General features: G+C 38.8%; 1 protein-coding gene across 1 annotated transcript; it reads right to left on the minus strand.

Annotated features, from left to right (window-relative positions):
• Positions 1 to 1,675: 1,675 nt before the first annotated feature.
• Positions 1,676 to 24,439, minus strand: eogt (EGF domain-specific O-linked N-acetylglucosamine (GlcNAc) transferase). Its single transcript, XM_017710522.2, has 16 exons — positions 24,021 to 24,439; positions 22,966 to 23,190; positions 20,987 to 21,087; positions 19,958 to 20,066; positions 19,375 to 19,469; positions 18,508 to 18,612; positions 18,040 to 18,146; positions 16,588 to 16,691; positions 13,436 to 13,528; positions 11,340 to 11,411; positions 10,701 to 10,787; positions 5,703 to 5,771; positions 4,587 to 4,648; positions 4,316 to 4,435; positions 3,083 to 3,185; positions 1,676 to 2,131 (listed from the first exon to the last, which is right to left on the minus strand). The coding sequence occupies exons 2-16, from the start codon at positions 23,152 to 23,154 to the stop codon at positions 1,985 to 1,987; spliced, it is 1,563 nt and encodes a 520-aa protein (XP_017566011.2). The 5' UTR covers positions 23,155 to 23,190; positions 24,021 to 24,439; the 3' UTR covers positions 1,676 to 1,984.
• Between the last annotated feature and the right edge of the window lie 1,181 nt (positions 24,440 to 25,620).

Here is a 25,620-nt window from a genome sequence, read left to right on the forward strand (position 1 = left end):
GATACTTTGTAAAAGTTTAGTATATCTTTAAGTAACATTCAACTAAATAGCCATTAAATTCTTGTGAACTTCAATTTCAGTGTGAAAGAGTTCATTAAATGTATCTCTAACCCTAAACCTAACCCTATGCTTAAGCTCAAGGCAAAACCTACACCTACTCCTAAGCCTAACCATAACCATACTGTTGTTGATAATCAACTGAACATCACCATGAAGTTTGTTCATCATTTATGTATCTGTTGAGCATCTACAGGGGACCATCAAAATAAAGTGTGACCAGTACCAAATATGAAAGAGTCTCAAATCAGAACTGAAAATATCAGATTTGGGCCACTTTTACCTGCTGTGTGAACAAAGGCATAGGATCTAGAAATATGATACAAGACAAAGTCTCTCACACTACAAGATGTTGCAATATAATGACAAAAATGCTGAATATATTGCCTAGTTTGTTAGTGTTAAGTACATTTAAACACATTCAGTTTTTTCCTGAGTGCTGATTCTGGATCAACACCCCATGTCCATAAAATATATACTGTACATTATAATCTGAAGGGTGAAAAATGATCCTGGACCAGTATTCTATATTATGGCCTATACTGTAGTGTTTCAGGTGCATTTTGTAGTTGCGTGCATCCATGTAAGCATTTGTGTATATGTACAGAATTGTGCAAAAGTCTAAGGACATCATTTGAAACCATTTATCTTGGCAATGAGTCTTTTTGTGCCAGAAAAACACCATATATCATTAAAATAGATGCAAACAAGCATAAATATAGTATAATATAGTATAAACTATAGCATTTTCAGAAAAGTAGTTGATCTCTCATGAGCTGGTTTAAAGGACAAACGTTTGGTTCCAGGTCTCTATTCGATGCCCCCCAGCCATCAAATAAATGTATTACATTCCTTCACCAGTATACTGCTGTTATTTAAGAAGAGGTTAAACGAAAACACTGACTTACGTGAAATTACTACTTTTTGTAATCATGTCATTTGTATTTATTCTAACATTTGTGTTTTTCTGAACAAATAAACACTTGCTGCCAAGATAAATAGCTTTTAAAGCCAAATTTTCTCAGATGTACTATACTGTATTTTGCTGCTGTCATATCAAAAACGTCATTTTTCAGTTCACACCAGCTCCAACATTTCATGATGAATGAAGCAACGGAAATGCTCCAAAAAGAGCTAGAATAGAACCTTGTTACACCAATGTACAGTACTGTGTGAAAGTTTTAGGCATCTAAGCAAATTTTTAAACAATTGACCTCAGCAGTGAGTTTATCACAATATACATTAGAATAAAGTCACATTCATAATTCAAATAAACAGAAAAACAATAAAAAGTAACAAGAATTTCTTGGGTCTATATTTTTTCTTGACCCCTTCACAGCCGCCACAGAGACTCGTTAATATCATCAATTACATCATGAGCTCAATTTACTGAGCACTGATTGGTCAAACCAGGAGCTGCTTTTTAACTACATATAATACTGGGCTTCCTCCATTGACAATGGAGACAAAGACATTGACATTTGACAAATGGTTAAAAAACATGCTAATATCCATAAATCATATATTATATATCATATATATATCATATGTCATTATTAATATTCTAGAAATTTTGTTTATTCAAATATTAACACTTTTCTCAGCAAATAAACACAAACTACACAAATAAATATATATTGAAAACGTATCTTGGGTGCCTAAGACTTTCAGCCAGTACTGTATATTAAAGCTTAGAATAGTTTTCATCCTCCTGAACAGTCTGTTTTGTTATGACAGCAATTAAATACACATTTTTTATTAAGTGCTGATCCTGGACCAGGGTTCCCATGTCCTTAAACTTATAAACATTATTATCTGAGGGGTAAAACCAATCCTGGATCAGCACTTTCCATCATGACATTTAGGAGTGTTTCAGCTGTGCTTTAGCTGTGTGTCTGGGTTTAAATGTACATGTGTATCTATGATGCTACAGCTCATCTCTGCTTTGTTGTGAACGCCACTCCGGGTGGTGCATCACATGATCAGCAGCCAGCATCACCAAGCGCATGAACTCCTCCGGGTCAAAAGCATAATTAGTGAATTTGGGGTGCTCTCCAAGTGTGGGGTGATGACCCTGCAAGAAACACAACACAAAACCTCAAACTCAAAAATGAAAAAAGTTTCTTTAAAGTGCACTTTAATAATAAAACTTCATATTCAGGGTGAATTTATATGGTGGATTATGATTTCTTTACAGCCACAATGGCGATGGCGTTTTTGCACTATGCACATTTTGGGGATTTGGAGACCTCTCTGGTGAAACGTGTAACTGCATGCAAAAATTCCCCAAGTGGACAAGTTTCTTGATTGCAAGTGCATTGAAGAAGCATTCAAAGAGAACTCAATTACAACTTAAAGCATGTGTTTTCTTAGGATGTGAGTGAATTGTCTATTGTCTAACTATTGCCACAATATATGTTAATCAGAATAACACTGATTTTGCACTAGACCTAAACATCATTTTGGGTGACATTCCTACTTTTAAATCATTATATCAGGCTTTACAGGATGAATTACAGCAGAGCATGCACACTATATTTTAGCATGTAGCACATTTTCTATCAGCCAAAATTGCCATAATAAATAACACAATTTGCTCTTTAATGGGCAAAATTGTCATATACATTCTTAAATCAAGCATAATGTGGTTGGTGCAAAAGTTATAGCATATTTTATTATATACATATTATTATTATGCTTATTTCTCCTCCCAATATGTTAATCTCAGCAAATAAATAGAAACTGTGCACTACAAACTGCAGAAATATGTCATTATTAAGTGCGATTTCTGTAGAGGATATATTAACTTATTTTCATTTAGAAAATCAACACAGCACAATTTGACTGGGTGTTCAAACTTTTGCACTCTGTCTGGAACTAAACTGGTTTTACATATTAGTGAAAACAATGATGCCAAACTTTGGTAGCGTACTTAGTAACTAGTAGCACATGGTTGTGCTGTCTCGAGGTGAAAGTATGTGTGAGTGACTGTATGTGTGGATTCAGATGTGCAGGTTCTCTGTACCTTATCCTCAGGAAACACTTTGTCCTGTCTCTGCCATGTCAGGTAGTGAATGCCTCTCAGCCTCGCCAGATCGCGATAGCAGCTTTCATCCTGACAGTTATAGCTGAGGAACACAGCAAGAGCCACGTTAACACCCACCAAACAGACAAGCACAGTGTAATTAACCCTCACTCCATCACCAATAACAGAGCCATAAAAACACATCAGGATACGTCAGTTTGAAGATGCCGATTCTCCTGCTTTCTCTGCTGCCTTTCAGTTACTATGACCCAAAGCTACCACCTCAGTATCTGAGGGCAACTGTCACTATTAGCACTTTTAAAGAGAATCTCACAAAAATGATTCTTTAATACTGCATTCACACTGAATCGGTGCCATCAGAGATGTTTATTTCATTGTCTTCAATTTTTACTTGTTACTTCTTACTGTTTTTACTTTTCTTTGTATTCTGTCATTTTTATCCTTCTACATCTGTATCTTCCCTCAATTTACCTGCTTAAACTTCCCGTAACGTGCTTAAAATTGCATTTTTAAAAGTCCTACAATAATACATCTACATCTATCATTTATTTTTATCATTTTATCATATATATTTATATATTATCATAATAATTAATATTATTATTACATATTATGTAATATTTTATATAAGATTATAAACATTACATTTAAAAAATAATTGACTAACAAATTGAATCAAATAAATAAATATAATTTTTGCTTTATTATTACTAACATTACCAATGCCACTTTGTACCTATTTAATAACAAGAACAATAATAATAATAATAATAATATTCCTTAAAGATTACATAATTCACTTGCATAAGGAAGGTGAAACTTTTTCTACGACAATAAACATTACAGAGTAAATGGGACTCCTAACAACCACCTGCAAGACCTTGTAGACACCAAAAACCTCAGATAAACAGCAGTTAAAACTTTCATCTTTGGGAGAGAAAAAAAAGAATGAAGCTGTAATAAATGCAAAGAGTGGACGCACTAAATATTTACAAATGAACTTAAAAAAACACTTTCAGCTTGAAATGTCCTTTTCTCTTATTACTTGGACTTTCGCCTCCCTTATGCAAGATTATCTTGTATCTCCTCATAAACATCTCCTGAAAAAGGAGTGACAATTAATAGCCACTTTGAGCAGAAACGAAAGAGTGAAAGGGTGAAAAGGTGGTCTCTAACTTTCACACACTACTGTACACTGTCTGCATTACGTACAGTTCGAATATGACAGCCCAGTCGGGGAGGAAGAGCAGGTGAGTGAGCCCGGCTCCATGCATCCCGATGAAGATGTCCGAGTTATGGGTCACTCTGATCTGCTCCAAAAACGGCATATCTCTGCAATGCACGTGCACACGCACACATACACACACACACACACACACACACAGCTGTCAGTCAGCGGTGGGCTCAGTGTCAGCCGTGGGCTCGGCTCCATTTCAGCAGTGAAAACATTCTGATGAAAAAGCATGAAGACTCTGTCACTCACTTGTACTTGTAATCCACCAGCTTGACCTCAAATAAAGTCACGGTCTTCAGAGCGTTTATCAGCTGCGCACACACACACACACACACACACACACACACACACAGCAGGGTTCAGCAGGTGATTAATGAGCGCTCACGCTTTTATGGACAGAAGCCAAACTAAATCAGGGCCTTTACCAGACTGGAGACCCCCACACAAATAAGAGTTTAAACTCACAGATGAAGAATGAGAGTGATACATCGATCCCAGAAGGGGGGGGTGTTCGGGGGGTGAGAGAGAGGGGAGGGGGGGGGGGTCGAGACAGAGAAGGGGGGAGAGAGAGTGAGAGGGAAAGCAAGAGCGCGAGAAAGAGAGAGAGAGAGAGAGAGAGAGAGAGAGAGGGGGGGGGGGGGCAAGTTTAAAGAGAAGATAAGTAAGAGAAAGCAAGTGAAAATCAAAAAGTGGGAAAACAGACAAAGGGAGAGAGAGAAAAGGGGAGCAAACAAAGTGAGAGAGAGAGAGAGAGCAAGCTGAGAAGAGAAAGAGATGAGATGGAGCAAAAGAGCAAGAGAAAGAGAAAAGGAGAGTGAAAGTAAGAGGAAAGGGGGACAGAGAGATAGAGAGACAGAGAGAAAGCAAGAGAAAAATACTGGGAGGAAAGGTGAGAGAAAGAGAGGGAGACAGGGAAAGAGAAAGAGGAAAAACGCAGAGTGAGAAAAAAGGAGAAAGAGAAAGCGCACAAGTAGAGAAAGAGAGAGAGGATTCATAACAGAGAAAAGGGAGATGGAGTAACAGAAAGAGAAAGGAAGAAAAGTAAAAAGGGACGAAGAGAGGGAAAGAGAGACAGAGAGAGAGAAAGAGAGAGAGAGATAGAGATAGCGAGAGAGAGACAAGGAGAGAGGATTCATAACAGAGAAAAGGGAGATGGAGTAACAGAAAGAGAAAGGAAGAAAAGTAAAAAGGGACGAAGAGAGACAGAGACAGAGAGAGACAGAGAGAGAGAGAGAGAGAGATAGATAGATAGATAGATAGATAGATAGATAGATAGATAGATAGATAGATAGATAGATAGATAGATAGATAGATAGATAGAGACAGAGATAGACAGAGAGATGGTGAAAGCATGTGTGTTCTGACCTCCTGCTGGTTTAATATCCTGCGGTAGTCTGTACTCCGGGCAAGCAGAGTCACCCTGACCCGTCCATCCTGCGACAACAGGACCGTCACACAGACCACAGTTTAATACCACACTGTTCACTTCACTAAACTCGTTTCTACTATCTGTCATTTTGTTTTACAATTTACTTAAACATAATTACACACAAACAAAGCTGCATGCAAAACAACTCCAGCCAAGTTGCGCGTGTTGATTCTCGGAGTGAAAATAGGTAGAAAACAGATTGAGGAGATTTCCTGAGTGAAAATGGGAAGAACATGAACGTAAATATAACATTTTATGCAAAGCATTTTTGTTTCATTTGCCGAGTTTAACATACTGTGAAAATAAAACATAAAATATGCTGTAACTTGTCCACATCTCATGTTTTATCTTTCTTTCCAACATGCAACATCAGGAAAATAAGCAGTAACTGTGCGTTAAGTGCGCTCTGAAGTGTGTTCTCTGTGGAGGACGTGTTAACTTGGTTTCGCTCAACCAAACCCCAAAGGGTGCTCAAACTTTTGCAGGACTGTAATTAATGACAAATGACATTTACATCCATACAGATTCAAATCTTTTATCTGTTCTGATGTCAAAAAATGACGAAAGCACAGCAAAAATATAAAGGACGGTGGTATAAGACTGAAAACAAAACAACTTCTCAAAAGATGCTAAAATATCATCTCTTCTACTTACAAACACAAATGTTGTGTGGATTGACTGCTTAGATGCAAACTGCCTGTAGTGTTTCTCTTCTCAACATTGGCCTGATATCACGTCTCTGTTCACATCTCAGCCCAGGAGAGTGAACATAGACGCAGCACTTTATGCCCTATTAGCTTATCCAACGTCGCCACCTAGTGGCCAGTTGCAACTGCTGTGTTATTACAAAACTGTTAAATAAAAACTTCATGATGAAAAAAAAAAAAAGTCTTACACAGTCAGGCTGCTGACTGTCTGTGGCTATGTGTATAAATGTTTGGAATCATTGTTGTGAATAATATAAAGGCAGTTTTGTTTGCAGGTACTGTAAAACAATTCTATTATTATTAGACCTCTATATAAGCTACACTAACTAGCAGGAATGGAAGTCCAGAATGACTATATGACTCTAAAGTGCCTCAGAAATCTATAGAATGAAGTTGTAATGAAATGAGCATCCAGGATTTGAAAAGTGATGCTCAAACCAGATAACTTATCAAGAAATTACCATGAATACATAATGGCAGTATGTTATTTATCCTTTAATAACAAAAGTATATGTATAACAAAAGAATGACACCAAATTACACACTTGAGTCCCCAGACGATTAAAGTAATAAGTAAATACTGAGTAAGATTATTTGAAAATATTAATAACAAGTAATTGAAAACTTTTGAACACTAGTTTGTGTGTGTATGTGTGTGTGTGTGTGCTGCGAGGTGAGACAGTGTGAGTGATGAGAGATGCAGCTGGTCGAGCAGGAAGAGCTAAGCGTGCACACACACTCCTACAAACCTCACAATAAATGTGTTCAGCAGCTGTTGTGGAAACCGAAGCAGTGGAAGCCTGAAGAACTACACGCAGTTACTGCAACTAGAGATTTCCACTTTTTTCAATATCAAAGCTGATAATGAAATATTGAGTATCGGCCAATTCAGACACAGATCAGACATCTCTTCATTAAAAGTCACCAAGCTTTAAAGTCCTAGGGAGCACAGTAAACCACTAAGCTCTTCAACTCCTTGAGACCACCGGTGGCTCCAAAACGCACGTCGTCATATTCTTCATTACTTTCATATTTCATAAGCTACATTTAAAAGCCGGGGCGTCGTATGAGGCTGTAACTCTTCTTTCTAGTCAACTAGACGGTGATGTCATTTTAAACCTGTCACAAACTGCTACACACGAGGGGCAGGAGTCAAGTGCAAGTTTAATTCCTGATGCAAGGTCGGTAATAACAAGCAGAATGGCAGGCGGCAGATGTGACAAAACCCTTATAATAAAAGAAGCTGAACTCAGTGTTTCTACTGAAAGTCGATGCGTTTTTCCCCAAATCTGGGCTATAAACTATAAACAGACGGCGTCTCTTCAGTGATCTGCTCTGTAAAAATGATTTTTATAAAATAACACAAAGACTGAGATTTTTGGCCTTCAGCAGCAAATTATAAACATAGAGCATAAAACACATTCTCTGTTCATTTGAGGGGAACCTTTACAAAAAATAAATAAAATAAAAACGTACGTTTATTTCATGCAGTTACTGAATAATTTGCCTTACGATTTGGTCACAAATTCAGATGGACAAACCAAAATATACCCCGATGAATAAGAGGCTAAACAATGTTTGTGGGCTTTTATGTGACGGTAAATAAGTGAAGGAATTTTGAGAATACTGAGAACGAGTTCAGGCTTAGCTTTAGGAGTAGTAGGAGTAGGATTACTCAATGGAAGTCCTCACACATACAGCCACATGCAAAAGTTTGGGTTACCTGGTGTTTCGTTGTTTTTCTAAGTGAAGTTAATACATTATCTACAAAGAACACATTTTAATTTATAATTACTGTTTATTTGCTGAATTTAATATACTGAGGAGAAAAAATACGGCCTGTGCAAAACTTATGGCACATTTTATACACACCAATCAGGCATAATATTTGATCAGCTCCACTTACTGTATAGCTGAACTTTGTAGTTCTACAGTTACAGACTGTAGTCCATCTGTTTCTCTGATACTTTGTTACCCCCTTTTGCCCTGTTCTTCAGTGGTCAGGACCCCATGGACCTTCACAGAGCAGGTACTATCTGGGTGGTGGATCATTCTCAGCACTGCAGCAACACTGACATGGTGGTGGTGTGTTAGTGTGTGTTGTGCTGGCCTGAGTGGATCAGACACAGCACTGCTGCTGTGTATTATGGAGGTCATGATATTTTGCCTGTATATTATAATTTTTTTTTTTTACAATATGCAAACTTAGAAAAGAAACAGAAATTTTGCAGTAAGATTTGCAGAATAAATGACATATTTAGGTTTGTTCTATGAGGACGTGTTTACTTATTTTCACTTTCTCAGATGCTTGAGGTTTTTACACAGAGCTGTTTCTGGCCCACAAAAATAACCTTTACAAGTCTGGGGTTTTTGTGTCATTTTGTGTTACATTCAATTTATATTTTTTATATATTTACAGTGGGTTGCAAAAGTATTCATACCCCTTGAACTTTTCCATATTTTGTCACATTACAACCACAAACATAAATATATTTCACTGGAATTTGATGTGAAAGACCAACACAAAGTGGTATACAATTGTGAAGTGGAAAGAAAATTATACATGAATCAAAACATTTTTTACAAATAAAAAACTAATAAGTGCGACGTGCAAAAGTATTCAGCCCCCCTGAGTCAATACTTTGTGGAGCCACCTTTTGCTGCAATTACAGCTGCAAGTCTTTTAGGGTATGTCTCCACCAGCTTTGCACATCTAGTGACTGAAATTCTTGCCCATTCCTCCTTGCAAAACAGCTCAAGCTCAGTCAGATTGGATGGAGAGCGTTTGTGAACAGCAGTTTTGAGATCTTGCCACAAATTCTCAATTGGGTTTAGGTCTGGACTCTGACTGGGCCATTCTAACACATGAATATTCTTTTTTTTAAACCACTCCATTGTAGCTCTGGCTTTATGTTTAGGGTCGTTGTCCTGCTGGAAGGTGAACCTCCGCCCCAGTCTCAAATCTTTTGCTGACTCCAACAGGTTTTCTTCCAAGATTGCCCTGTATTTGGCTCCATCCATCTTCCCATCAACTTTGACCAACTTCCCGGTCCCTGCTGAAGAGAAGCACCCCAGAGCATGATGCTGCCACCACCATATTTGACAGTGGGGATGGTGTTTTCAGAGTGATGTGCAGTGTTATTTCTCCGCCACGCATAGCGTTTTGCATTGTGGCCAAAAAGTTCTATTTTGGTCTCGTCTGACCAAAGCACCTTCTTCCACATGTTTGCTGTGTCCTCAACATGGCTTCTGGCAAACTGCAAACGGGACTTCTTATGGTTTTCTTTTAAAAATGGCTTTCTCCTTGCCACTCTTCCATAAAGACCACATTTGTGTAGTGCACGACTAATTGTTGTCCTGTGGACAGTTTCCCCCACCTGAGCTGTGGCTCTCTGCATTTCATCCAGAGTCACCATGGGCCTCTTGGCTGCCTCTCTGATCAGTGATCTCCTTGTTCGGCCTGTAAGTTTAGGTGGACGGCCTTGTCTTGGCAGGTTTACTGTGGTGCCATACTCTTTCCATTTCCGGATGATGGATTGAACAGTGCTCCGTGAGATGTTCAAAGCTTGGGAAATCTTTTTATAACCTAAGCCTGCTTTAAACTTCTCCAAAACCATATTCCTAACCTGTCTGGTGTGTTCTTTGGACTTCATGATGCTGTTTGCTCCCCAATATTCTCTTAACCAACATCTGACGCCGTCACGGAGCAGCTGTATTTGTACTGAGATTAGATTACACACAGGTGGACCCTTTTGAGTCATTAGCAGTCATCAGGCAACTTCTGAATGCAATTGGTTGCACTCAGGGAAAAGGGGGCTGAATACTTTTGCACGTCGCACTTATTAGTTTTTTATTTGTAAAAAATGTTTTGATTCATGTATAATTTTCTTTCCACTTCACAATTGTATACCACTTTGTGTTGGTCTTTCACATTAAATTCCAGTGAAATATATTTATGTTTGTGGTTGTAATGTGACAAAATATGGAAAAGTTCAAGGGGTATGAATACTTTTGCAACCCACTGTAAGTGGTACATTTTATATTACATTTTATTTGTTTCCAATATGTTAAACTCAGCAAAGAAACAGAAATTGTGTGTTTACATTTGCAAAAAAACACATCATATTTAACTTTGTTCTTTAAAAAGGAAGGGTGTTCAAACTTTTGCACAGAACTGTATGTAGAACGGTAGAACATAGAACTGTAGTGTGTGTGTGTGTGTGTTACCTTGAGTCTCGCCTGTGTGATGTTGAGTCGATGAAGGACATGCTGAGAGAACGCTCTGAACATCCCCTCACTGTGGCAGTTTGAAATCTGTCAATCACACACACACACACACACACACACACACACACACACACATACGTGTCAGTGTAATCGCCCTCCCACACGCACACTTCAAACACCAAGTCATTTGCAGATGTGAGTCAGACTCTGACAGTCATGAATATAAAGATGCTCTCAGTGACAGAGACAGATGTGTCAGGACACTTCACACACATACATACACGCCACGGCAGTCCCTGCCATCACACACACACAGGACACAAACACGTGTGTATTTCACACTTCAAGGCCCCAGATAACGATACATCAACACAACACATAGCAGAAAAGCCTGTGTATATAGCGAGCACAGGCAGGAGAGGGCAAAAGATGAGCGGATTTGAAAGCACTTACAGGATTTTAATACATATAAAACAGCAGAACCGCAGCACAGGAGCGGCGAGATCTGCAATTCAGAAGTTCGAGGTGCGATTGTGATATCAAACCAGAGAAGAGATGAGATTTTTTTTCCTTTTTTTTGACCTCTTTTCAACGGCAGCCCTCCGAAACGTTTCTTTTTGTATTTAACGGTCTGCTCACCAGTGGGGTGTTGTAGAAGAGGCCGTATCTCATCCTTGGCAGCAGAGAGAAAAAGGCGTCCCTGAAACACACCTGCAGAAAAGATATGAAACAACACACTTCTATTACAATGACTGCAACTTCTGTGATTAACACACATCATAATTTAGAATTGTGACTTAGTGCTATCAATGTCAGCTATAAAACACACAGTTAGCTATCTCATTAGAAATAGTAGTAACAGACAGATAGATGAATCAACAGAAAGGCAGCATATCGCTGCTGTCAGTTTTTGGCATGATTTGAAAATACCTGTTATCCTTGGACCATGGACCAAAAGAAATGGGCCAAAAATTACACACAAAAATTCTGGTTCCATTGACTTACATTAAAAATAAAGTAGGTTTTTTCCTTCTCCTGTAAAGTTACCATTTTGGACATTGTGATATATATCAGTGATATATATATATCAATGTATGTAATGTATGAATATATAAATGTATATATTGTGCATAAGTCAGTGACCACCATTTCAAGTACTTAATTTCCAGTTAAAATGGCCATTAAGCACAAGAAAAAATATCAGGAAAAATATTTGGCAGAAAACAGCACAGAAGTCCTCCAACTCTAACATCAAATCTATCCGTATTTAATTTGTTCATATTTCACTACTGTCACTTTAACTCCTCCACCGTTATAATGTTAAAACCAACCAGTTACAGCTGCGGCCTACCAATAAAAGCTGTTCCCAAAAATCTCACTGACTGATCCCCTTCAAGGAGACAATAACATTAACGCAAACAACTACCCAAACTCACCTCAGCTGCCTTTTAAATCTCTTCCTTGTGTGCACCTAAAATGTCTAAAGATGATGTTTCTGAGTTTAGCTATAGATAAACCACTTGCACAAGGAAGTCAAAGGACAGAAACTGGAGATCGAAAAACTATTAAGATACAGAGAAAATGGAACTCCTAACATCTGCGGAAGACCTAGCAGACCATCAAAACTGTCGCAGTACTTCCACTGTCCATCCCAACTCAGCACTATGGGTGTGAAAGGATGTGCAGCTGAGAAGAAGCCCTCACTGAGAAAAGGAAACAGACAAAAGAGCAACATTTGCTATTGAACGTCAAAACTGGATGGCTGAGATGCAGAGTCCAGTTTTATGGACTGTAACTGGGATTTCTTGGATGGTAAGAAGCAGAAAATGCAACCAGCTTCTAAGACTGAACTTCGGAGGTGTGGAAAAATCCCGTCAGATTTCTAAAACTGAAAGTGAGTCTCCTGAAAAGAACAAAAGCTGTAATAAAGGTAAAGAGGGAACAATAAATACTCAATGAAAAAATAATGATATTATATTTAGTTGTTGAAGCTTCCGTCTAATTTTCTGTAAAATGTGTTTCCTGCCTAATAGATTCAACAGCTGTTTTGACTGGAATTTAAATGAAGGGTGGTCTCTGACTTTTGTACATACTTAAAAAAGACTTCTTCAAGGATTCATTAGTAAAGACAATGGTTCTGTGTAGAACCATAAACACTGCAGGTTCTTTGCACCATTAAAGAGTTCTTTAGACTGATGGAGAATGTACAGAATGTACTGTAAAGTTCTATATAGAACCTTTTTTTCAATAAATGGTTCTATATGGCACCAAAAAGGGTTTTTCTATTGTACCCAGCTTGGCATTTTAACAATAGACGGACCCTTTTTGGTGCTATTTGCTTCAAGGGCTTCTAAATAACCGTCTGTTTTAATAGTGTACAGCACCGTCAATAGATATTTTATCGATTTTCTGAGGGAAAATAAGTTAACACATCCTCTGAGAACACACTTCCGTACATTTTAATGGCCAATTACTATTTATTTGATGAATTTAACATCATAGGTAAATAAATAAATAAATAAAAATGTGCAAATTCCTACACCACATTTTATATGTTATGCTTTATTATTTCCAATATGTTAAAGTAAATAAATGCAATACATTAGCAGAGAAATGTCCCAAAATGACAAAAATATTACAATGTTCCTTGTAAAGAGAACGTATACCTATTTAAACTGACCAGGGGTGTTCAAACCTTTGCATACGACCGTAGATGAACAGTAGAAAAAGCTCACTCTTTTTGAGTCGTAGGTTTTAAGGTGTATGATGTCGTAATCTGAAAAGGCTCTCCAGGTTTCACTGAACAGGTCTCCGTAGCCATACAAACTCTAAAACACAGCCAAGAGCATGGGTTAGGCAATTTCCCCAAACGTTTACCCAAAAGGCATAAGAACAGGCTGCAGCAATGGAAGCAGTGTGAGTGGAGCTTCCACAGTACACGTTTAATTGTACTGTTTTCCACCACAGCACAAAACCCAAGTCATTTAACTTCCAGAAAGCACATTAAAGTTAATGTGGCCATCACAACAGACTATTTAGACTGGGCTTAACCTGAGTACTGGAAAACAGTGTGGCTAATCCTTGGATTTTTTACGTTTTACAGCAGCACATGTGTTCTGAAAGTTTTATTAGGAACAGAGGTTCAGACAGGCTGTTTCGTCTGAAGGAAAAAAAAGGCTCCCTCACACATTCATTCCTCCCTCTCTTCCTCCGCCAGGAAACACAGAACAAGGACAAACGACCTAGATAAGCTTTCTCCATAAATCACTGTGGTTTTGGCACCTCAATCTTTTCAGCAGGCCTGGACAAGGCTGAGCTCCGTCCGCTCTGCTGGAGACGAGGTGTTCAGACTCAGCATGAAGGGCAGTGCCAAACACTCTGGCTTTCTTTGATTTTTATCCAACTAAGAACCACTAGAAGCCTGATGAATGACGGGAGCCGTGTTCTAACACAGTCATCCCAGAGCCAGTGTTCAGCCAACAGCTTCATTATAGCATGGCCTGGCAGCTTCAGACAGACTTATCTCACCACTCTGTGAGCGACGCCTGGGCTGCACAAACAGCTCCGATAAAGGGCAACTGAGTGTGCATGCATGAGTGTAGAAGGGCCTGACATTAAAGTTTGACTTAGCGGCATCAGCAAAATTCTCGCTACTAGAGCATGAATATGTCTTTGTAGTATGTAGTATGCATTGCTATATAGAAAACAGTATGCACTGTTGTGCAGTGTGATGTATGCATCTGTAGAATGCATTATTGTGTAGTACGTAATGTGCACTGCTATAGTATGTAGTATGCATTTTTGTGTAGTGCGATGCATGAATCTGTAGTATGCGTTATTATGTAGTATGGAGTATGCATTGACATATATTATGTTGTATGTATTTGTGTGTAGTGTGATGTATGTATCTGTAGTATACATTATTATGTAGTATAAAGTGTGCATTATTATATAGTATGTATTGCTACATGCATTGCTATATAGTATGTAGTATGCATTTGTGTGTAGTGTGATGTATGCATCCGTAGTATGCATTATCGGGCAGTATGTAGTGTGCATTGTTACATAATATATAATATGTATTGGAGTGTAGTGTGATCTATGCATCTGTAATATGTATTACTATGAGGTATGTAGTGTGCACTGCTATATAGTATGTAGTATGTATTTGTGTGTGGTATGTAGTATGCATTGGTGTGTAATGTGATGTATGGCTCTGTAGTATGCATAATTTAGTATGTACTGTACTGTTATAAAGCATTTAGTATGTATTGTTGTGTAGTGCAGTGCATGCATCTGTAGTTTGCATTATTATGTAGTATGTAGTATGCTTTATGATGTAACATAAAATGTGCATTGTTATATAGTATATGGCATGCATTTATGTGTAGTGCAATGTATACATCTGTAAAATGCATTGTTTAGCATGTTGTGTGCTTTGGTTTGTAGTGTGATGTATGTGTCTGTAATATGCATTACTATGGGGTATGTAGTGTTCATTGCTATATAATATGTAGTATGCATTGGTGTGTAGTGTGACATATGCATCTCTAATATGCATTATTATGTAGTATGTAGTGTGCATTGCTACACAGTATATAGTATGCAGTGGTGTATAGTGTGATGTATGCATCTATAGTATGCATTATTATGTAGTATGGAGTGTGCATTGCTACATAGAATGTAGTATGCATTGGTATGTCATGCGATGTATGTGTCTGTAGTATGCATTACTATGGGGTATGTAGTGTGCATTGCTATAAAGTATGTAGTATGCATTGCCATATAGTATGTAGTATGCATTGGTATGTAGTGCGATATATGCATTTGTAGTATGCATTACTATGTAGTATGTAGTATGCATTGCTATATAGTATGTAGTGTGCATTGTTGTGTGGTGCAATGTATGCATCTTTAGTATGTATTATGTATTATGTAGTATGTAGCATTTAGTATGCATTGCTTTATACTATATAGTACGCCTTGTGGTGCAGTGTGAAGTATGCATCTGTAGCATGCATTATATAGTATGTAGTGTGGATTGCTATATAGTATGCATTGGTATGTAGTATGATGAATGCATCTGTAGTACGCATTTTAATGTAGTATATAGTATGTATTGGTGTGTAGAGTGATGTATGCATCTGTAGTATGCATTATTATGTAGTATGTATGCACTGCTATGTAGTATATAGTATGCATTGCTGTGTAGTGTGATGTATGCATCTCTAGTATGCATTATTATGTAGAATGTAGTATGCATTATTGGATAGTATGTAGTGTGCATTTGTGTAGTATGCAGTATGTCATATGCATTACTATGAAGTATGGACTACACATGTGCAGTAGGTATATGCACATTTGCTTAATATCCCTTTATAAAGTCTGTAGTATGCATTGTGTAGCATGTATTATGCATTGTAGTGTAGTATATACTATGCAATTTTAGCATCCAGTATAAATTTTGTGTGTTTTGCAGTATGTAGTATGCATCTCATATGTATTATGCACAGTCATGTAACGTGCAGTATGCATTTCTAGTATGCAGTATGTAGTATAATAGTACAGCACATCGATGTGCAGTATGCATTGAAGTGTAGTATGTTGTGTGCATTTGTAGTATATATTTATGATATGCATTGTAGCTTGTAGGATTCATTGCTGTGGGGTATGTAGTATGCATGTATATAGTGTGCTTAGGTTTTGAACTTTTACATTAATAATATAAGGTTGAAATCAATTATTAGTTTTTTTAATCCTTCTTAAACTTGTTTTCTGTATCAGTGACAAAGAAATGACCCGTCTAGTGTGTTTAGTTTGATATCATTCCTAGTACAAGTTTGTCTCTCTCTTTCTGTGTGCGTGAGCATGTGTGTATGTAACATACCGTGTCCCACATGACGATGTTGATGTCTCTACTGAAGGAGTTGTTGAGGTGCTGGGAGATGTACAGATTGACAAAGTCACAGAAATGATGGTACATATTCACTCCTACAAAGCAAGGTCAGAATCAAATTTGAATTCGCCTCCAGACACAGACATGCACTTAAATATTCAGTCACACTCCAGTGTAGCTTATCTACAAAAGCTTAAACAGCACAGCCGATGACTGTCAACAGCACTGTGAGCGGGGTTAGGTTTGGGGTTGAACCTTTGACCGAATTCACAATTTAGTATCTTTTTGTCCACTACTTTTCTTTCATAATGCCAAGCATGCATTGTTATGCATTAGCCTGCTAAAATAAATGTTCAAAACAGTCCTCTAAGGTATCCTGCCCAAAGGACATGTAGTTCATCCAAACCTTCAAGATACTTCACCAAAAGGGGGTTTTCCAAATCTTTAAACCCAGAAAATCTCCCTCTGAGCAAGGAGTTTAGGAGGCAGACGTAGCAACAGTTCCGATTAGAAATCCGATTAAGAGAGCTGGATTGTATCTCTGTATTCAGATTTCTCAGTGCATGTGAACTATTACTCTGATTTCTTTCGGATTTCTCAGTTTGCACATGTGCAGAACAGACTGCTGTACTGGAAATAAGCGAGCAGCGTCGTCAGACCAGCTGCCCGCCCCAGCTACCGCCACCTACCTTGGACTAGCTGCTCACCCTACACTGATGTTTTCATAGACTCCTAGCTATTACTACTACTAATACTACTGCTATTAATATTGGAAGTATAATCACTTGTAGGTAGTTTGAACAGAGGGGGATGGATCCCCCTGGTGAGCCTTGGTTCCTCCCAAGGTTTCTTCCTCAGATCTGAGGGAGTTTCTCCTTGCCACTGTCGCCCCTGGCTTGCCCACCAGGGGGGTTTTACATTCTTGTTAAAAGTTTGTCTTTTCTGGAATTCTGTAAAGCTGATTTGCATGATTTGCATAAAAATGATTTGCAGAAACTTTGAAACTGGAGCAATTTACCTGCTTGACTGATTGTAAGATAACTGTTAAAGAACTGTAGCATTAACTTTGTTCTTGTCTTTAATTTGAAATTGTTTCTGATATTGTTTTTTGGCAATGGTGTGGAATTTCTTGTTGATTGTCCCCTTGTTGCTGTGTGCAGCCTTCTGGGCTAAGGCTGATTTTCAAAAAGAGATTTTTAATCTCCATTTAAATACTCAGGTTAAATAAAGGTAAATAAAATAAAACAGAAAATAGTTTAATTCGAAAAACTTCCTTGAATTCTTAAGACAAAGGTAGAGAGAGATTCTTTAAAGGCAACGTGAGCATCTATAAAGTACCCACAGTGGCCCATCAACATAAAATGCTCAATATAGTAAAAGATAATATCATAACAAGTCAGCAGGGCCATCACTGTGTTTGATGAGCTATTAAACATGTCAAACCTGCATCCAGCTTCATGAAGACAGTGGGTCTCTCGACGATGATGTCACAGTGACCGTCGTCTATGGGGTGGAAGTCGAGCTCCGTGTACGTCTGCAGCTCTGCAAACCTGCAGAAGACAGACCAGCATTGATACTGTTGACTGTATGTGGGTGAACCCTTACAAGACAGTGTTCGCCAGTGAAAGCAAAAGCATGGTGTCATTATATATTAATTATTCTCACCTGTAGCTCTTTCAAACTATTCACTCAGTGTGCAGATTCTAAAGCTCCAATCCAGACAACATTTACACAGTAACAATAAGAAAAGGCTAAATTTGATGAAAAGTTACTGTTGTGCATGTAGTTTTATGCTTTTGGGTGTTGCTTTCCATTTTTTTGTCACAAGTGATTAGCTCTACCCACTCATAGCTCAAAACTACGAGTACAGTAACAATCTTGGTGGATCGCCTTGGACACTGTGCTACACACCAGGACTGCAGGGGGCTCTTGTGCTGTCCTTGTGCTTCCAGCGCTCGGCTGTTCAGTCTGCAGTGGCCCCCTATCTCCCCCTGCTGCAGGAAATCCTCCTTATACCTATAAAGAGAGAGGGAGAGATACAGAATTCCAAATTTCCTACAGATAACCTGAATTGAAAGGTGATGCGGACGGGGACACAATTATTACCGTCAGACTGTAAAACTACACACACTGCAGATTCATACTGGATTAAAATCTCTCCACAATTATTACCGTTAGACTGTAAAACTACACACACTGCAGATTCATACTGGATTAAAATCTCTCCACAATTATTACAGTCAGACTGTAAAACTACACACACTGCAGATTCATACTGGATTAAAATCTCTCCACAATTATTACCGTCAGACTGTAAAACTACACACGGTGCAGATTCATACTGGATTAAAATCACTCCACAATTATTACAGTCAGACTGTAAAACTACACACTGCAGATTCATACTGGATTAAAATCACTCCACAATTATTACCGTCAGACTGTAAAACTACACACACTACAGATTCATACTGGATTAAAATCACTCCACAATTATTACCATCAGACTGTAAAACTACACACACTGCAGATTCATACTGGATTAAAATCACTCCACAATTATTACCATCAGACTGTAAAACTACACACTGCAGATTCATACTGGATTAAAATCACTCCACAATTATTACCGTCAGACTGTAAAACTACACACACTGCAGATTCATACTGGATTAAAATCTCTCCACAATTATTACCGTCAGACTGTAAAACTACACACACTGTAGATTCATACTGTAGTACTGTAGTTTCCTGCCTTCCTTGTCAGGCTTCACTGACCTCTCATGACCTCTGCGGGGTTTCCGTAGGTCCAGGTAAAGGTTGGTGGCTCTACAAAAACGCAAGTGGCTCGTACACTTCAGAGAAGACTCCCCCTTAAAAAGACACAGTTACTTTCCACTCAGTCTAGCCGTTTCATATCATGGGGCTGTGTCATAAATAAGGATGGGCAACATGGCAAATATATCGTCATACTGGACAATATTTTTTTCTTAGGTGCACAAATAACTTCTAATAAACAAAACACGCTAGTAAAACAACAGTGCTACATATTTGAAAGCACATAAAAATAAAAAAGTGCAATGACTTTTAATTGGACATTTCCAAAAAAGTTCAATTTTAACGGAAAAGAGAAAGAGAAAGAGAAGAGAAGAGGTGGAGAAGAGAAGAGGTGGAGAGAAGAGAAGAGAAGAGAAGAGAAGAGAAGAGAAGAGAAGAGAAGAAGTAGAGAGAAGGGAAGAGAAGACAAGAGAAGAGGTTGAGAGAAGGGAAGAGGTTGAGAGAAGAGAAGAGAAGAGAAGAGAAGAGAAGAGAAGAGAAGAGAAGAGAAGAGAAGAGAAGAGAAGAGAAGAGAAGAGCTTACAGGAGTCAAAGGCTTGCAGAGAGTCTTCATCTCACTTAATCTCTCTCTCACGTAGCCAAAGTCAGCCTGCTTCCAGAAGAGCTCCTGAGCCGCCTGCACTGAGTTGGCCCTACAAAACACAAACACCCGCAGACGAAGGGGCACGAGTGCTTTAACACTGGACAGACACATGAAAGACTAAGATCTTTTGTCCCACTAAACTAAACTCTTCAAAAACTTTCAACCCATTTGGGCTTAATTCAGTAATAGCAAGACACTTTTCAAATTGCTGTTAATGCAGTGATACTGGACAGCTCAGCACACTTGGAGGAGAACACTAACTACCAATTCTGTTTAGCGGACAGACACCTGCTTTAGCCAACACCACTGTGTGCGGAGAGAGAGGATGATCTTAGCCGCCCAGAGAGAGCGAGCAAAATTATGTTCTTGGAATCCTGGCCATGGCTGTGGCATCACCAGAGACCCAACAACACTTAGCTGGTCGCACCACAAGTTTGGTGGTAATTCAGAACCATCAGCCAACTGTGTTTGCACACTGAGGAATTAGACCTCTGCACTTAACCCATCCGTGCAGTGAAACACCCACATACATACACACTAGTGAACACACACACTAGGGGGCAGTGAGCACACTTGCCCGGAGTGGTGGGCAGCCCTATCCACAGCACCCGGGGAGCAAGGTTAGGTGCCTCAGTCAGCCGAGGGGATCGAACCGGCGACCTTCCGGTCACAGAGCTAGTTCCCTAACCTCCAGCCCACAACTGCCCCATGTCATGGACTGTCAGCTGAGGGGATCGAACTGGCAACCTTCCGGTCATAGGGCTAGTTCCCTAACCTCCAGCCCACGACTGGCCCACTATTATTTATTTATGATACACTATTATTAATACTATTATTATTTACTATACACTATTATTTACCCAATCTAATCTAATACAGTGTCTGAAATCACATAAGCAGGGTAAGAAGGTAAGAAGGGAAGTTTCTAAACTTGACCTTCTCCAATTGTCTCTTTAACAGAAGCCTTACCATCCTGAGTCCACGCTGGTGCAGACAGGGAAGCTGAACCTGTGCACTGGGGAGCAGTTTTGTTCATAACCCCAACACGACTCCTTCACCCATAGAGCATCCTACCACACACAACACAGCAAAGATGAGGGAGAAACATCAGGAATGGAAAAAAAGACAAAATAATGACAGACATAAATGTCTCCTTGCCACCAACGGCGGTGCAGTAGTCTCTAGGGGGAGATATTTTGGTTTAAAGACTAGGAAAGCCCCCTTCTGGTGATGTATTTTGAAGGTGAGAGGAACTTTTTAAAAACTGCTTCATTTTGCAGCCAAATAACTGGCAACTGACTTCAGAGGAAGGAAACGATTATCCAAACAACAAGAAACAAGAAATGACTCGGCAGATGGAGGCCAAAGTGTTATTCAATGCACAACCTGGTTTAGCATTCGCCTCGTCATATGTTCCACATCCAGGTGTACCGTTTTCCACAGGCCTTCTTCAATTGGTTTGTGTGTTTGATAAAGAATTAAGCTATTTTTGACGACTGAGGTGAGAGGCATACTAACACTAGCTTGGTTGTAGTTATTAGATCAGTGGCTAGACTATCAGTCAGGACTGGTTGACGCCACAAAGAATCCTAATGGTCATATAATGTAGCAGCATGATGGACGCTGAGTCCTGTAGCGAGTAAGAACACTGATGAACAAAAGGACGAAAATGATATAAAACTGTCAATTGTGATCATATTTTCATCAAAATTTCTACAAACGTCAAGGATAAGAAACAAAATACAGGGTCATTCAGAGAGGTTTGAAATGAAATGGTTTACTGTAAAGAAACGTGGATTTAGTTACAGTGTTGGTGGTAGGAACCAGGGGGTGTGATGTCTACAACACAAATCTCTAAAGTGCTTTTCATATAACTATAATGTAGGGCTGGGTATCGTGTATAGCGTCAGTACTTGTATAAAACTGACCGAAGTCCTGTTTAACTCAATTTAGTGCAACACATTATGCCAAATTCTGGATAAAAATCACTGCTTTCACAGTTTTTGACAGTATCTTTTGAAATGCAGCACTACTGGTTATTTTTGTCTACGTTCCAACTGACCAGATGCCTGAAACTTTAAAAACCATCACACATTATGAAGTGAAAATTTCTTGAAGCATCATGATTTGAGATTCTGCCATATCGTCCATCTCTACTATACAGCCTTTATTATCACATGGCTATTATCAAATATCATAGGGTCTCTCCCTGATGAAGTCTCTCGTGTTGAAACACATCTAGAGACTTCTGTTTGGAGCCATATGATAAAAAAAGGCTTTATAGTTCTATAAAGGTTTTAACTTTTTCCTCATGTTTTGTTTTTTGCGTAACGTGTAACAGAGGTAAATAAAAAAAACTGGGTTTTTTTGGGTTTTGTTTTGCCTTAAGAACAACCTGAATGTACCTCTCAGAACTCAAGCAAATCTCAAATTGATCATCAATCAATAGCAACTTATTCATGTCCATTTCATACAACACTTTCTGTGAGGGAGCTTTTAGCGGCATTAAAGTCTTCAGACGTCTGGTTCCTATGACCACCACAGTCATTAATTCACATCAAACCACTCTAAATGCAGAAATTTGAAAAATGAGTGCGATTCCCCTTCATGTATAACTTTTCTGTACTTATTCCACCTTGGAAAAACACAAGCATATCACGACAAGAGAGTAACAAATACTAAATGCCTCTGGTTTACTGGCGCTCTGCTGTGGGACAAATAAATAGGAATTCAAAAGAATTTAGTCTTAAGTAACATTGTTTAAATGACTGTTTATGTAACACCGATGTTTTGCAAAACAAAGTGAGGACGAAAGTTGCTGGTCAAGACAGAACTTCAAGGTGACTTTCAGTGAAACTCGACTCCACCTGGTCCTCGTGAGGGCCTGGAAAACCCGGTCAGAAAGTGTCTCACTCAGCGAAAGCTCCAGCAGAAACAAACACACTTACTCTGAACGGACAGAGCGGGTCCTCCCGGCAGACTTTAGCCACACGGCGGTTGTTGTGGAGAAAGTAGGGAAGGTGCAGAGGGTGCAGGGACAGAGCGCTGTAGTTGAGAAGTGGCTGTGAACGATGAGCAGAGACCGCGGAGCAAATCCACACCATACAGACCGTCAACCGCACGGCCAACAGCGGCATAGTCCACAAACAGGCCTGTGAGAGAGAGACAGCAGTCTACAGAGAGAGAGAGAGAGAGAGAGAGAGAGAGAGAGATTGGGGAAAAGAACAAAAGAAAGATGAATGAGAGAGAGATAAGAGGTAAAGAAAAATATGATAAAAGAGAGAAAGGCAAAGAGAAAAAGAGAGAAAAACAGTTAGGGAGAAAGAAGTAAAGGCAGAAAAAATATAGCAAGAGAGAAAGAGAGGAAGTGAGAGAGAGAGAGAAAGAGAGAGAGAGGAGCAAGAAAAGAGAAGAAGGAAAAACAGAATGAGTGAGATAGAGAGAAAGAAAGAGTACAAAAGGAAGAAAAAGAAACAGAGAGGTAAGAGGTAAAGAAAAGAGAAAAACGAGACAAAGAGACAAAGAGAAAGAAAGAGAGAAATGGAGTTACCGAGAAAGAAGGAAAGAGAGAGAGAGAGAGAGAGAGAGAGAGACAGACAGAGAAATAGTGAAAGCATGTGAAAACAAAATGAGAGGTACAGAGAGTAAAGGTAAGAGTACAGAGAAAGAGAGAAACAAAGATAGTGAGAGAGAAATAAATTTAGAAAGACACAGAGGACGGTAGAAGGGGGAAAGATTGAAAGAGAAAGAAATAAAGAGAAAGAGAAAAAGACAAAGAACGATTAAAAGAGAAGGAAAGAGAGAAAGAGAGAAAAGCAGAGAGGGAGAGACAAAAAGAGAGAGATGAGTGGTAGAGAGAGACAGAGAGGAAGAGGTAAAGAAGAAGAAAAAGAGAGAGAAGGGAAGAAAGAAAGGAGAGAGCGATGAAGAGACACAGAGGAAGAGAGTGAAAGAAACAGTGAGAGAACTGGAGTTTGTAGCCAGCTGCACTGCATTCACACACCTGCCTAAAGCCCCGGAGCTCCGTATAGCACTGCAGAGTTAAATAACGACGGATATATCTGTATATTCAACTTCGTGAAAGAGCAGGAGACAAAGAAAAGACCAGAAGATCAAATATGAACAGGCTGGAAACAGAGAAAGATACAAAAACAGGTGAGAGAGAGAGAGAGAGAAGATCAGGTCAGAGAGAGAGAGAGAGAGAGAGAGAGAGAGAGGATCAGGTCAGAGAGAGAGAGAGAATATGAATGAGAACATGAGAGTGTGAGCAGGTTTGAGACACAGAGAAACAATATAGCAACAGTTGAGGGACAAACAGAGGGAACATGAAGAGGTTAGACAGACAGAGAGAATGATAGAATATGAAAAGGTCAGAGCAAGTGAAGACCGGTCCAGCTACAGTCCAAGTCTTGAGAGACTGGCCAGCGGCCACACCGTGGGAACTGCATCTGAACGGATCTGAACGACTGAGCTTCCAGCACAGGAAATATTAGTGACCTTTTTCCTACCATTGTTTAAGCATTCGGGGCTGGAATATGGGAAATTAGCATCAAAACAAGCTCAAGACCTCTAAACCAGTGAGAGCTGGTGAGAAAATATATATGCATGTATTTCATATCAGGGACAAAACTATCACTGGATTTAGTTTTATACTGAAATGGACTTGTGTGACGTATTGAGTATGAATTGTTAAGGCAATATCATTTTTTGCAACGCCGAAACAACATGAAAATGAGCCCTTCAACGAATCAATAATGCTGCATTGTGCCCTGAGAGCATCACCACCAAACAAAGATGTTCCAAAATGAGTTTCTGTGGACTTTTTGATGAAACAAAAAAATCTAAGGAACTAAATAAGCTAAAAATAATACAGATCTATAAATCATATAAATCAAAGAGAATAAGTGAAAACACAACGTTTCAAACCTGGAGTTCAAAAAACAATTAGAAAATGAGTGCACTTAATAATCCGATAACTGCAGAAAATCTGATTTTGTCAGTAGTCCAATCAACGTGTTTATATGCACTTAATAATCCGATAACTGCAGAAAATCTGATTTTGTCAGTAGTCCAATCAACGTGTTTATATGCACTTAATAATCCGATAACTGCAGCAAATCTGATTTTGTCAGTAGTCCAATCAACGTGTTTATATGCACTTAATAATCATCTGATAACTGTAGAAAATCTGATTTTGTCAGTAGTCCAATCAACGTGTTTATATGCACTTAATAATCTGATAACTGTAGAAAATCAGATTTTGTCAGTAGTCCAATCAACGTGTTTATATGCACTTAATAATCTGATAACTGTAGAAAATCTGATTTTGTCAGTAGTCCAATCAACGTGTTTATATGCACTTAATAATCTGATAACTGTAGAAAATCTGATTTTGTCAGTAGTCCAATCAACGTGTTTATATGCACTTAATAATCCGATAACTGCAGCAAATCTGATTTTGTCATTAGTCCACTCAACGTGTTTATATGCACTTAATAATGAACGAACATAACCTAGAAGATGAAGAAAAATGAAATTCTTCATTTCGTTAAGCATGTATTTGGTTTCATTGTCGCTCTGACAGTGTTTCTCTGTGCCTCTCG

Source organism: Pygocentrus nattereri, chromosome 21 (genome assembly GCF_015220715.1).
Source record: "Pygocentrus nattereri isolate fPygNat1 chromosome 21, fPygNat1.pri, whole genome shotgun sequence".
NCBI lineage: Eukaryota > Metazoa > Chordata > Actinopteri > Characiformes > Serrasalmidae > Pygocentrus > Pygocentrus nattereri.

What these genes read in the sequence shown, in the direction of transcription:
- eogt (XM_017710522.2), bottom strand. Translation starts at nt 23,154, where the DNA reads ATGCCGCTGTTGGCCGTGCGGTTGACGGTCTGTATGGTGTGGATTTGC. An exon ending in ACCCGCTCTGTCCGTTCAGA is followed by an intron (nt 21,088 to 22,965) that starts GTAAGTGTGTTT and finishes TGTGTGTGGTAG; the next exon opens with GATGCTCTATGGGTGAAGGA. An exon ending in TCACACAGGCGAGACTCAAG is followed by an intron (nt 5,772 to 10,700) that starts GTAACACACACA and finishes CTGTTGTCGCAG; the next exon opens with GATGGACGGGTCAGGGTGAC.